The following is an 11,963-nucleotide window of genomic DNA, read 5'->3' as shown; positions in this document are numbered from 1 at the left end:
AAAACAATGTGAACAAGGGCAAAATTGGAAATAGATAAAAGTTAATAGTTAAATAATGATGTAATTGAAAAATCTAGACATTTTCTTCATAATTTCTCAGCCAAAATGCCATAGAAGGTCTGGAGAAAGCTGGTTTTTCATATTTTTACATCATGTGAGTCTAATTCTTGCTTTTTCTTGATAATTTTATGTTTTTATGACTTTTACAATTAGGTCCACTTGTAGAATTCATTAGTTTTGATTTTATGGGTGAAATTGGAAGTTACCCTGGATGGATAAGGGAATTTTATGATGAATTATTATGAAATTTAAGTTCTAATTTCATATTAAGGTGGTTTTATTAAGTGATTTTGATAGGAAATGATATTTAGGACCTAATTGTGAAAAAGTTGTGAATTGAAGGTTGCTGTTGAAATTCAGAATATAAAAGGTTTTGAAATAGTTTATAATGATAAAATAAAGTGTTAATTGAGAAAAATTAGTTCAATTGATGGGTGAATTGAGTAGGGACTAAATTGTGAAAACTGTAAATTTTGGGGTAAAAGTGCAATTTTGAAATTTGAACAGCATAAATTGTGAAGTGAAATAGAAATCAAATAAATGCTAATGAGTAGAAATATTTTATATTATAGATCAAGAATCCAAAGAAGAACGAGGAAAAGAAAAAGTTGCGGAATAGTCCCAAAATTTCAATATCTTCTACAAATTAGCCGGGTAAGTTCATATGGTTGAAATTAGATGTTTATTTGTGAATGATTGAAGTATATAATGTGTTATTATATACGAATTTGTTGTGGGATTGTGTAGATTTTGTTAATGAAAGAATAAATGTGGAAATGCAAATTAGGAAAAACGCAGGATTGAGTACGTTCGTATCGTGACGTGTGATGAATTGACGGATAAGACCATGGTTGTTCCATGGCAAAGTGTGAAATGTAGGTATGGTATCATCCATACTGAGTTGTGAAATGTAGGTATGGTATTATCCATCTTGAAATGTGAAATGTAGGTATGGTATTATCAAATCCATCTTGAGTTAAGAAATGTAGGTATGGCATTTCCCATACCGAGTTGAAAATGTAGGTATGGTATTTCAATGAGGAAAACCATACTGAGTTGTGAATCGTGGCATTGAGCAACGACGTACTCAATTTCGTAAGCCGTTTCCTAATTTGATTATAAGAAATAAAGAGGAGTGATCCAAATGGAAGAGATTGAGTAGTTATTCTTGTTGAGCTCAACTATGTGAATTATTATAACAATGGTTGTGAATCGCAGGAAACTTTAGTAAATGTTTTGGTATTGTTTGGAAATATTATGTTTGGTAAGCATTACTTTTAACCTATGAACTTACTAAGCTTCAATAAGCTTACTTGTGTGTGTTTAATATTTTTATGTAGATTGACTTGAAGTGAAGTGGGTAGATCGGATCAACACAACAAAGCACACTATCCAGATCAATTCGGTAGCTTTTGTTTTATGTTTGAAGATTTATATGGCATGTATAGAGTTTGAATGAATTGAAGTAAAGATGTTATAAACTAGTTAACAATATTTGTACTAAAATAGTTTTCGGTAAGTAGCAGTAGTTTGACTTTGAAAAATCACTAAAAATAGTAGAAATGGAATTAAATAATTAATAAATTATGGAATCGAATCTCGATGAGTCTATTTTCATATGGAAGAAGCAAAACAGGTATATGAGCTATATTTTATGAGATGTTTAAATTTTTGTGAAATAGGGCCAGAGCAATTTCTGGATCCCCTGTTCTGACTTTGGAAATTCACCATAAATTTTACAAAGATAATTAGAAGTCATACTTTATATGTGCAGATTCCTTATTGAGTCTAGTTTTATTAGAGACAAACGGCATAGTCATTGAAGCTCTGTACAGAGAGATATCTGATTTGTAATACAAAAAGGTCAGAGTAGTCAAACCCTGAAACAGGGGAGATTTTAAATAATAAACTGTACTAATTGGCTTGACCAAAAATTCTAGAAAAAAATTGGTAAGTAGATATATGAGTATAAATTCATAGAAAATTTACGGATTTGGATTTCGAGTTTTATAACTCGAGATATGAATTATTTAGCAACTATGACACAGTTGGACAGCTTGTCTGGAAAGTGTGATATAAATTGTTTGAATTTGTTTAAGTGCTCAAATAAGTTTAGTAATGCCTCGTGTTCGACTCAATGACGGTCTCGGGTAAAGGGGCGTTACATTTATTGGTATCGAGCCTGGTTTAGTCGATTCTCGGAGCGAATTTGATGTGTAAAGTGTTTAAAAATACATGCCATATAAATCGTGATAGTGTGATGTGAATGATCCGATCTAATTACTAATTTTTGTTATAGATTGTAAAGATGTCTGATAGACCCGATGGTGCTAGTCAGGAAGAGGAAGTTAATAGTAGAATACAGACTTCTGAGCAGGGAACAAGTGGTAATGTCCCGATTTCTTTGATGAGAGAGGAAGAACTTAAAAATATGATTTATGGATTAATGAATCAGTGGTATCATGAAACAATACAAGGAAGAAGTCAGGCACAACAACCTCCTCCTCCCCCTACTGTACCACCAGTTACAACCCCGGTTGCTCCTCCTTTAATAGATGAATCTAGCAAAAGAACACCAATTGAAAAACTCAGAAAGTTTGGAGCTGAAGAATTTCGAGGGAGATCGGACGATGATCCGGTTAAAGCGAGTATTGGTTAAAGAGTTTGGAGAGAGTTTTAAGCAGATGATGTGTTCTCCGGAGGACTATTTGGGATGTCGATTTCGCTATTGAAAGAAGAAGCGTATAATTGGTGGGAAACCATTGAGGCAGTGGTACCTGCAGATAAACTTACCTGGGAATTCTTCCAAAACGAATTTAAGAAGAAGTATGTGGGAAAGAGATATTTAGATAAGAAGAAGAGAGAATTTCTTGATCTTCGACAAGGAATAAAACAATGGCGAATATGAAAGAGAATTTGTGTATCTCAAGAGATATGCTCGGGATGTTGTACCGACAGAGGAAGAAATGTGCATTAGATTTGAAGAAGGGCTTAATGATGAAATCGAATGATGATTGGAGGTACAGAGATTCGAATTTGTGATTACGTCGATCGAGCTCAAAAGATGGAAGAAGTGTATAATGAAAGATGCAAAGAGAAAGAAGAGGTAAAGAGGTATACAAAAGAAGTTTCTCTAGACCAACTTCGACTTTTTCGCCAAAAGTTCGAAATGATTTCGTCGACTGTTATAATCCCGAACGATCGAATAATAGTAAAACGACTCAACAAGATGTCGGAGTAACTAAGAAACCAGCAGCTAGTGTTAGTAGTGTGCAAAATATTCGAGACTTAGATGTAAAAATTGTGGTAGATTTCATATTGGTGAGTGTTGGGGAAGAGCCGAGCTTGCTATAAATGTGGTGGAACTGATCATTTTATTCGGACTGTCCTCAATTATTAAAGAAGATAGAGAACAAGGGAGAAGCAAGCAAATACTCCTCGAAGGTAAACGTTCAGTCAAAGTAGTGCTACTTGGACTGTTCATTCGAACGAGAGATACTGCAACCCGATCGAGACAAGAGTACCTGACGTACATATGCTATCCGCAAGGGAAGAAGCTTCGCTCCGGATGTGATAGTGGTAATTTCTATCTTTTGATGATTCTGTATGCTTTAATTGATCCGGATCTACACATTCATATATTTGCACCGCATTAGTGTCGAAAAGAAAATGACCGTTGAGTCCATCGACCTTGAATTGCAAGTCACTAATCCACTAGGGCAAAGTGTGTTGGTTAATTTAATATGTCTGAATTGTCCACTGAAAATACAAGGTCGTGAATTCTCTCACGATTTAATGTTGTTACCTTCCGAGAATTTGATGTTATTCTTAGAATGGATTGGTTGATTGAACACGATGCCATAGTGAATTGTAGAGAAAACGGATTGATTTAAAATGTCGACAGGGAAATAGTTTGGTGAGTTTGGGGATAAAAAGAATAATGTCGGATTATTTCACCTTTACATTTCGAAAATTGATTCGAAAGGTAATAAAGCATTTCTAGCTTATATTCTTGATACTCGGGTTCGAATTGAAGATGGAACAATTGTCGATTGTTAATGAGTTTCTTGATGTGTTTCTCGAGGAATTACCGGTTTACCCCCAGATCGTGAGGTTGAATTCACAATTGATGTAATTTCGGGTACAGCTCCAATATCAATAACACCGTATAGAATGGCACTAGCTGAGTTAAAAGAGTTGAAGACACAGTTGCAAGAGTTATTGGATAAAGGGTTCATCAGACCGAGTACATAACTTTGGGGCGCACCTGTCTTATTTGTGAAAAAGAAAGATGGTTCGTTGCGATTGTGTATTGATTACAGGCAGTTGAATAAGGTAACAATTAAAAATAAATATCTATTACCTCGTATCGATGATTTGTTTGATCAACTGAAAGGTCTTTGCAGTGTTCTCAAAAATAGACCTTAGATCTGGGTATTATCAGCTGAAGGTTAAAGAGTGTGATGTGCCAAAGACTGCTTTTCGAACTCGGTATGGTCACTACGAATTTTTGGTAATGCCTTTTGGTTTAACGAATGCCCCTGCTGCATTTATGGATTTAATGAATCGAATTTTTCAGTCTTATTTGGATAGATTTGTGGTGGTATTTATTGATGACATATTGGTCTATTCAAAGACAGAATCCGAACATGCACAGCACTTGAGAATTGTACTACAGACTTTGAGAGAAAAACAGTTATATGCGAAATTTAGTAAATGTGAGTTTTGGCTTCATGAGGTTGGATTTCTGGGTCATATTATATCAGCTGAAGGAATTCGTGTGGATCCAAGTAAAGTTTCGGCAGTGGTGAATTGGAAAACACCGAAGAATGTAACTGAAGTGCGAAGTTTTCTGGGATTAGCAGGATACTATCGCCGTTTTGTAAAGAATTTTTCCATGATTGCTTCACCAATGACTCGTTTATTCTGAGAAGAATGTTGAGTTTATGTGGTCGATGAATGTCGTGAGCTTTGATCGATTAAAGAAAATGTTAATGAAGCTCCGGTCTTAACTCAACCGAATCGTATACCGTATGTTGTGTACAGTGATGCATCTTTAAGTGGTTTGGGTTGTGTGTTAATGCAGTCGGGAAAGGTAGTGGCTTATGCTTCACGGCAATTAAAACCACATGAAAAGAATTACCCTACACATGATCTTGAGTTAGCTGCAATTGTTTTTGCCTTAAAAATTTGGAGACACTATTTATATGGTGAGAAGTGTTATATGTATACGGATCACAAAAGTTTGAAATACTTAATGACTCAGAAGGAACTGAACTTAAGACAGAGACGGTGGTTAGAGTTGCTGAAAGACTATGATTTGGTTATTGACTATCATCCAGGGAAAGCTAATGTAGTTCTTGATGCATCGAGTCGAAAGTCATCCTTGTTTGCACTTGGGCAATGAATGCTCATTTGGCTCTTAATGAAGAAGGTGTTGTATTAGTAGAATTGAAGGTAAAACCAATGTTTCTTCAACAAATTCGAAGTCGCAGAATGAAGATCCAAAATTGGTCTGAAACGACAAATGGTTCGGGATAATTTAGATTCGAGTTCAAGATTGATGATGAAGGTATATTGCGCTATCATAATAGGATTTGTGTTCCCAATAATTTTGATTTAAAGAATGATATTATTTCAAGCACATAATAGTATGTATTCTATTCATCCCGTAGTACAAAATGTATGGTGATCGAAAAAGACATATTGGTGGCCGGTATGAAAAGAGAAATTTCGAATTTATTGCAAAATGTTTGATTTGCCGCAAGTTAAAGCAGAGCATCAAGTGCCAACGGGTTTATTACAACCCATTATGATTCTGAATGGAAGTGGGAGCATATTTCAATGGATTTTGTGTCGATTGCCTATGACTCAGAAAGAAAGATTCGATATGGGTGATTGTTGATAGATTGACAAAGTCAAGACACTTTATTCCAATCGAATAGATTTTTCACTTAATAAGTTAGCGAATTGTATGTGTCGAGATTGTGAGACTACATGGAGTTCCAATATCTATCATTTCGCATCGGGATCCGAGGTTTACTTCAAGATTTTGGAATAAATTGCAAGAAGCCTTAGGCACCAGATTGAATTTTAGTCTGACATTTCATCCTCAAACAGATGGACAATCGAGCGAGTGATTCAAATTTTAGAAGATATGTTAAGATGTTGTATACTCGAGTTTGGTGACAGTTGGGAAAGGTATTTACTGTTGGTGAGTTTGCTTACAACAATAGCTATCGGTCTAGTATAAAAATGACACCATTTGAGGCTCTTTATGGTAGAAAATGCAAGACTCCATTGTGTTGGTCTGAATTGAGTGAATCAAAAATAGTTGGGGTTGATTTGATTCGAGAAACCAAGAGAAAGTCCGGATTATTCGAGATAGTCTAAAAGTCGTTTCAGATCGTCAAGTCATATGCGGATTTAAAACGAAGAGACATAGAATATGCAGTGGGTGATCGAGTATTTTAAAAGTTTCACCATGGAAAAGGGTGTTACGATTTGGTAAAAAGGAAAATTAAGTCCGAGATTCATAGGGCCATATGAAATTGTGGAAAGGGTTGGTCCTGTGGCTTATCGTTTGGCTTTACCTCCGGAACTTGAGAAGATTCATAATGTGTTTCATGTGTCTATGCTAAGGCAAGTATAGGTCGATCCTTCACACGTAATTCCCCATCGAAATTGAGCTTCAACCAGATATGACTTATTCGGAAGAACCGGTGAAGATTTTGGCTCGTGAAGTTAAGGAATTGCGGAACAAAAGAGTACCATTGGTTAAAGTATTATGGCATCGACATGGTATGGAGGAGGCAACCTGGGAAACAGAGGAGTCAATAAGATCACAAGATCAAATCTATTTTCAGTAACAAATTTCGAGGACGAAATTTTTAAAGGGGGAGAGTTATAACTACTAATTTTCAAGTGGTGTCGGAAATGGTGATTTGAGATCACTAAATTCGACAAATAAGATTGAACAAGATAGTAATTTAATATTTATGAGTCAAGTAAGAATTTAGAAGAATTTGTGAAATGGTGAAATTAGTGAATTAAAAGAATTTATTAGGTCAACGGGTCAAAAATGAGGTATCGAGACCTCAAAGTTGAAAATCGAGCTATAAATATTTTTATAAATATTTATGGAGTGTCATTGAGTTAGTATTAAAGTTTCGTTAGAAAATTTTAACGTTTGGATGGCTAATTAATTGAAAAGGATTAAATTGAAAATAGCACAAAATTTGTTAAATTGTGAGTAAATAGCTTAAGTATTTAAAAGATGGATTTAAAGAGCAATTAGACCCAAAGGTTAATGGCTGGACGGTTTGGGTATGAAATAAGCAAGAAAACAATGTGAACAAGGGCAAAATTGGAAATAGATAAAAGTTAATAGTTAAATAATGATGTAATTGAAAAATCTACACATTTTCTTCATAATTTCTCAGCCAAAACGCCATATAAGGTCTGGAGAAAGCTGGTTTTCATATTTTTACATCATGTGAGTCTAATTCTTGCTTTTTCTTGATAATTTTATGTTTTTATGACTTTTACAATTAGGTCCACTTGTAGAATTCATTAGTTTTTGATTTTATGGGTGAAATTGGAAGTTACCCTGGATGGATAAGGAATTTTATGATGAATTATTATGAAATTTAAGTTCTAATTTCATATTAAGGTGGTTTTATTAAGTGATTTTGATAGGAAATGATATTTAGGACCTAATTGTGAAAAAGTTGTGAATTGAAGGTTGCTGTTGAAATTCAGAATATAAAAGGTTTTGAAATAGTTTATAATGATAAAATAAAGTGTTAATTGAGAAAAATTAGTTCAATTGATGGGTGAATTGAGTAGGGACTAAATTGTGAAACTGTAAATTTTGGGGTAAAAGTGCAATTTCGAAATTTGAACAGCATAAATTGTGAAGTGAAATAGAAATCAAATAAATGCTAATGAGTAGAAATATTTTATATTATAGATCAAGAATCCAAAGAAGAACGAGGAAAAGAAAAAGTTGCGGAATAGTCCCAAAATTTCAATATCTTCTACAAATTAGCGGGTAAGTTCATATGGTTGAAATTAGATGTTTATTTGTGAATGATTGAAGTATATAATGTGTTATTATATACTGAATTTGTTGTGGGATTGTGTAGATTTTGTTAATGAAAGAATAAATGTGGAAATGCAAATTAGGAAAACGCAGGATTGAGTACGTTCAGTATCGTGACGTGTGATGAATTGATTGGATAAGACCATGGTTGTTCCATGGCAAAGTGTGAAATGTAGGTATGGTATCATCCATACTGAGTTGTGAAATGTAGGTATGGTATTATCCATCTTGAGTGTGAAATGTAGGTATGGTATTATCAAATCCATACTTGAGTTAAGAAATGTAGGTATGGCATTTCCCATACCGAGTTGAAAAATGTAGGTATGGTATTTCAATGAGGAAAACCATACTGAGTTGTGAATCGTGGCATTGAGCAACGACGTACTCAATTTCGTAAGCCGTTTCCTAATTTGATTATAAGAAATAAAGAGAAGTGATCCAAATGGAAGAGATTGAGTAGTTATTCTTGTTGAGCTCAACTATGTGAATTATTATAACAATGGTTGTGAATCGCAGGAAACTTTAGTAAATGTTTTGGTATTGTTTGGAAATATTATGTTTGGTAAGCATTACTTTTAACCTATGAACTTACTAAGCTTCAATAAGCTTACTTGTGTGTGTTTAATATTTTTATGTAGATTGACTTGAAGTGAAGTGGGTAGATCGGATCAACACAACAAAGCACACTATCCAGATCAATTCGGTAGCTTTTGTTTTATGTTTGAAGATTTATATGGCATGTATAGAGTTTGAATGAATTGAAGTAAAGATGTTATAAACTAGTTAACAATATTTGTACTAAAATAGTTTTCGGTAAGTAGCAGTAGTTTGACTTTGAAAAATCACTAAAAATAGTAGAAATGGAATTAAATAATGAATAAATTATGGAATCGAATCTCGATGAGTCTATTTTCATATGGAAGAAGCAAAACAGGTATATGAGCTATATTTTATGAGATGTTTAAATTTTTGTGAAACAGGGCCAGAGCAATTTTTGGATCCCCTGTTCTGACTTTGGAAATTCACCATAAATTTTACAAAGATAATTAGAAGTCATAATTTATATGTACAGATTCATTATTGAGTCTAGTTTTATTAGAGACAAACGGCATAGTCATTGAAGCTCTGTACAGAGAGATATCTGATTTCTAATACAAAAAGGTCAGAGTAGTCAAACCCTGAAACAGGGGAGATTTTAAATAATAAACTGTACTAATTGGCTTGACCAAAAATTCTAGAAAAAAATTTGTAAGTAGATATATGAGTATAAATTCAGAGAAAATTTACGGATTTGGATTTCGAGTTTTATAACTCGAGATATGAATTATTTAGCAACTATGACACAGTTGGACAGCTTGTCTGGAAAGTGTGATATAAATTGTTTGAATTTGTTTAAGTGCTCAAATAAGTTTAGTAATGCCTCGTGCTCGACTCCAGCGACGGTCTCGGGTAAAGGGGGCGTTACAACAAATTTTCTCTTTCACACATTCCTTGCATTCAAATTATCTAAACATGTATATCATGTCATTCAAGATCGAACTCATATAACATAGGCATTAAAATGCTTCACTATCAGCTTTAGTTCAATTGAAACGAATAAAATACAATATCATATTCACATTTAATTTTCCATGATCGTAATCACCTAAATATAAAATCATATACTTCCACAAACCTTTCCACAATGACCAAGTGTTTATATTTGAATATAAACATAGAATCACTTCACATAACTTCATACATTTACCGAATATATCACGATCACATTTATAGTCATAACACTTATTCACAGATGCATCACTTTATATATTTATAATTTAATTCAAATCAAAATCGCATACGAGTACATGATACATACCTGGCCAACTTAATATGTAATACACTTTCAATTTGTCAACTTAGTGTAGGATCTTGTAATTGTATACTTTTATCAAATTCATCGGCACTGGCCTCGCTAGGTATAAAACCCGAAATTATATTACCAAGACAAAGCTCGGGACTTTAGCGGATACATTTCAAAGACGAAGCTCGGGACTTTAGCTCGGATACATTTCCAACATGAAGCCTGCAGGACTTTAGCCCGGATACATTTCCAGCACGAAGCCTGCGGGACTTTAGCCCGGATACATTTTCAACATGAAGCCTGCGGGACTTTAGCCTGGATACATTTCCAGCACGAAGCCTGCGGGACTTTAGCCCGGATACATTTCTAGTGTCTTGCATATTTATTCACATGTAAACACATTTCACATAACATATCACATTAGCAATTCAATTGCTTCATTCGAATATAAGCACAAAATGTACACCTACCCTTTAACTTTCGGTTCAGTAATCATACACAAGGAACACATAATCTTTTCACTATCCCAGTTTCACTTTTAATAACCATTCGGCTATAGGCCATATTCACAAATTATTTCACACACAACCTCGATCTAGTATGAACAATAGTCACAATTCATCTATTATACAAATATCACATTCTTTGACTTTGTTTCATAATAGCTATTCGGTCACCACATATATACCATTCAATTCACATTCGACTTTATACAAACAAGTACAATAAAATTGTATACACATATTACACACTTTAACATCATCACTTAATAGTCATTCGGCCACATTATATACATAAATCATCCATTTCATATTCGGCTTTATAGCCTAAATACAATATACTTATTGCAAATCGAACTTGTAAAGGTCAAATAATTACTTATCATTTTATATAATCTTAAGCGCGCAACAAATCAAATTTAATTACTTAAGGACTTACCTCGGACAACGATAATCAGAACGAGACGACTAATCGACCACTTTGATTTTCCCCAGATCCAAATTTGAATTCCACTTTTGCCAATCTAATTAATATCAAAATTAACTCACCTATTCAATATTTCATTAAATTTTATCTAAATACACATAATTTGGGCATTTTGCATTTTATCCCCTAACATTTCATATTTTTACAATTTAATCTCTATCTCAAAATAACACAAATTACTCAAAATTTCATCAAACCCCTGTTAGGCCGAATTTATCTTAGGTCTCTAGCAACCCATATCTTTTATTTATTTCACGTTTTGACCCCTCAATTTACAAATTTCTAAATTTAGTCCTTAATACACATTTTTATAAAAAAAATCACTTAATTAAACATGAAAATTAAACATCAAAGATTTATTAATCATCATCAAACAACAATTTCATCACATAATAAACAATGGAAAATCTCAAATTCTTCATTAAATCCAAAAATTAAGGCATGGGTTTACTAGTACTCGAAGCAACGATATCAAAAACATAAAAATTATAAAAAACCGAGTAAAACACATACCCGAAATAAGCTTTCAAAGTGCCGAATATTCAAAGCTTCCAAACTCATCTTTTTCTTTTCACATTCAGCTATGGAGAAAGATGATAGCATAAAAAGACAAAAACACATGGCTTTTGATTTATTTAATTAAACTTTTTTTTTAACATTTTACCATTTTACCATTAAAATAAATTCATATATACACAAATGCCAAACCAAATATCATCCACTATCTTATAAATGGGCTATTTACCATTTAAGGCCATCATATTAAAAAGCCAAGGCCAATTGACACCTTTAACTAATAGCATGCAACTTTTACGTTTTACGCGATTTAGTCCTTTTTATTAAATCAAGCACACAACGATAAAATTTTCGTACGAAAATTTCACACATATCAATTCACATACTTTAAACACAGAAAATAATATTAAAATATTTTTTTTACTCGGATTCGTGGTCCCGAAACTACTGTTC

At 33.4% G+C, this 11,963-nt stretch overlaps 1 protein-coding gene and 1 long non-coding RNA gene across 2 annotated transcripts; one reads left to right on the top strand and one right to left on the bottom strand.

The window, feature by feature from the left end:
* The first annotated feature begins 583 nt into the window (after positions 1 to 583).
* LOC128283949 (uncharacterized) lies at positions 584 to 1,657 on the top strand. The gene is made up of 2 exons (XR_008274269.1): positions 584 to 714; positions 1,401 to 1,657. It is a non-coding gene; the product is annotated as an uncharacterized LOC128283949 (long non-coding RNA).
* A 7,655-nt stretch (positions 1,658 to 9,312) lies between these two features.
* On the bottom strand, positions 9,313 to 11,599 carry LOC128285214 (uncharacterized). Its single transcript, XM_053022610.1, has 4 exons — positions 11,508 to 11,599; positions 10,947 to 11,031; positions 10,214 to 10,380; positions 9,313 to 9,342 (listed from the first exon to the last, which is right to left on the bottom strand). The coding sequence occupies exons 1-4, from the start codon at positions 11,595 to 11,597 to the stop codon at positions 9,313 to 9,315; spliced, it is 372 nt and encodes a 123-aa protein (XP_052878570.1). The 5' UTR covers positions 11,598 to 11,599.
* Positions 11,600 to 11,963: the final 364 nt, after the last annotated feature.

Source organism: Gossypium arboreum, chromosome 2, assembly GCF_025698485.1.
Source record: "Gossypium arboreum isolate Shixiya-1 chromosome 2, ASM2569848v2, whole genome shotgun sequence".
Lineage (NCBI taxonomy): Eukaryota > Viridiplantae > Streptophyta > Magnoliopsida > Malvales > Malvaceae > Gossypium > Gossypium arboreum.
Note: the sequence above shows the minus strand (reverse complement) of the source record. Positions and strands in the feature narration are given on the sequence as shown.

Coding starts and splice junctions, on each gene's coding strand:
- LOC128285214 (XM_053022610.1), bottom strand. CDS start 11,597: ATGCTATCATCTTTCTCCATAGCTGAATGTGAAAAGAAAAAGATGAGT. Junction 11,032..11,507: donor ACTTTGAAAGCTTATTTCGG/GTATGTGTTTTA, acceptor GATATTAATTAG/ATTGGCAAAAGTGGAATTCA. Junction 9,343..10,213: donor GCAGGCTTCATGTTGGAAAT/GTATCCGAGCTA, acceptor CCCCTGTTTCAG/GGTTTGACTACTCTGACCTT.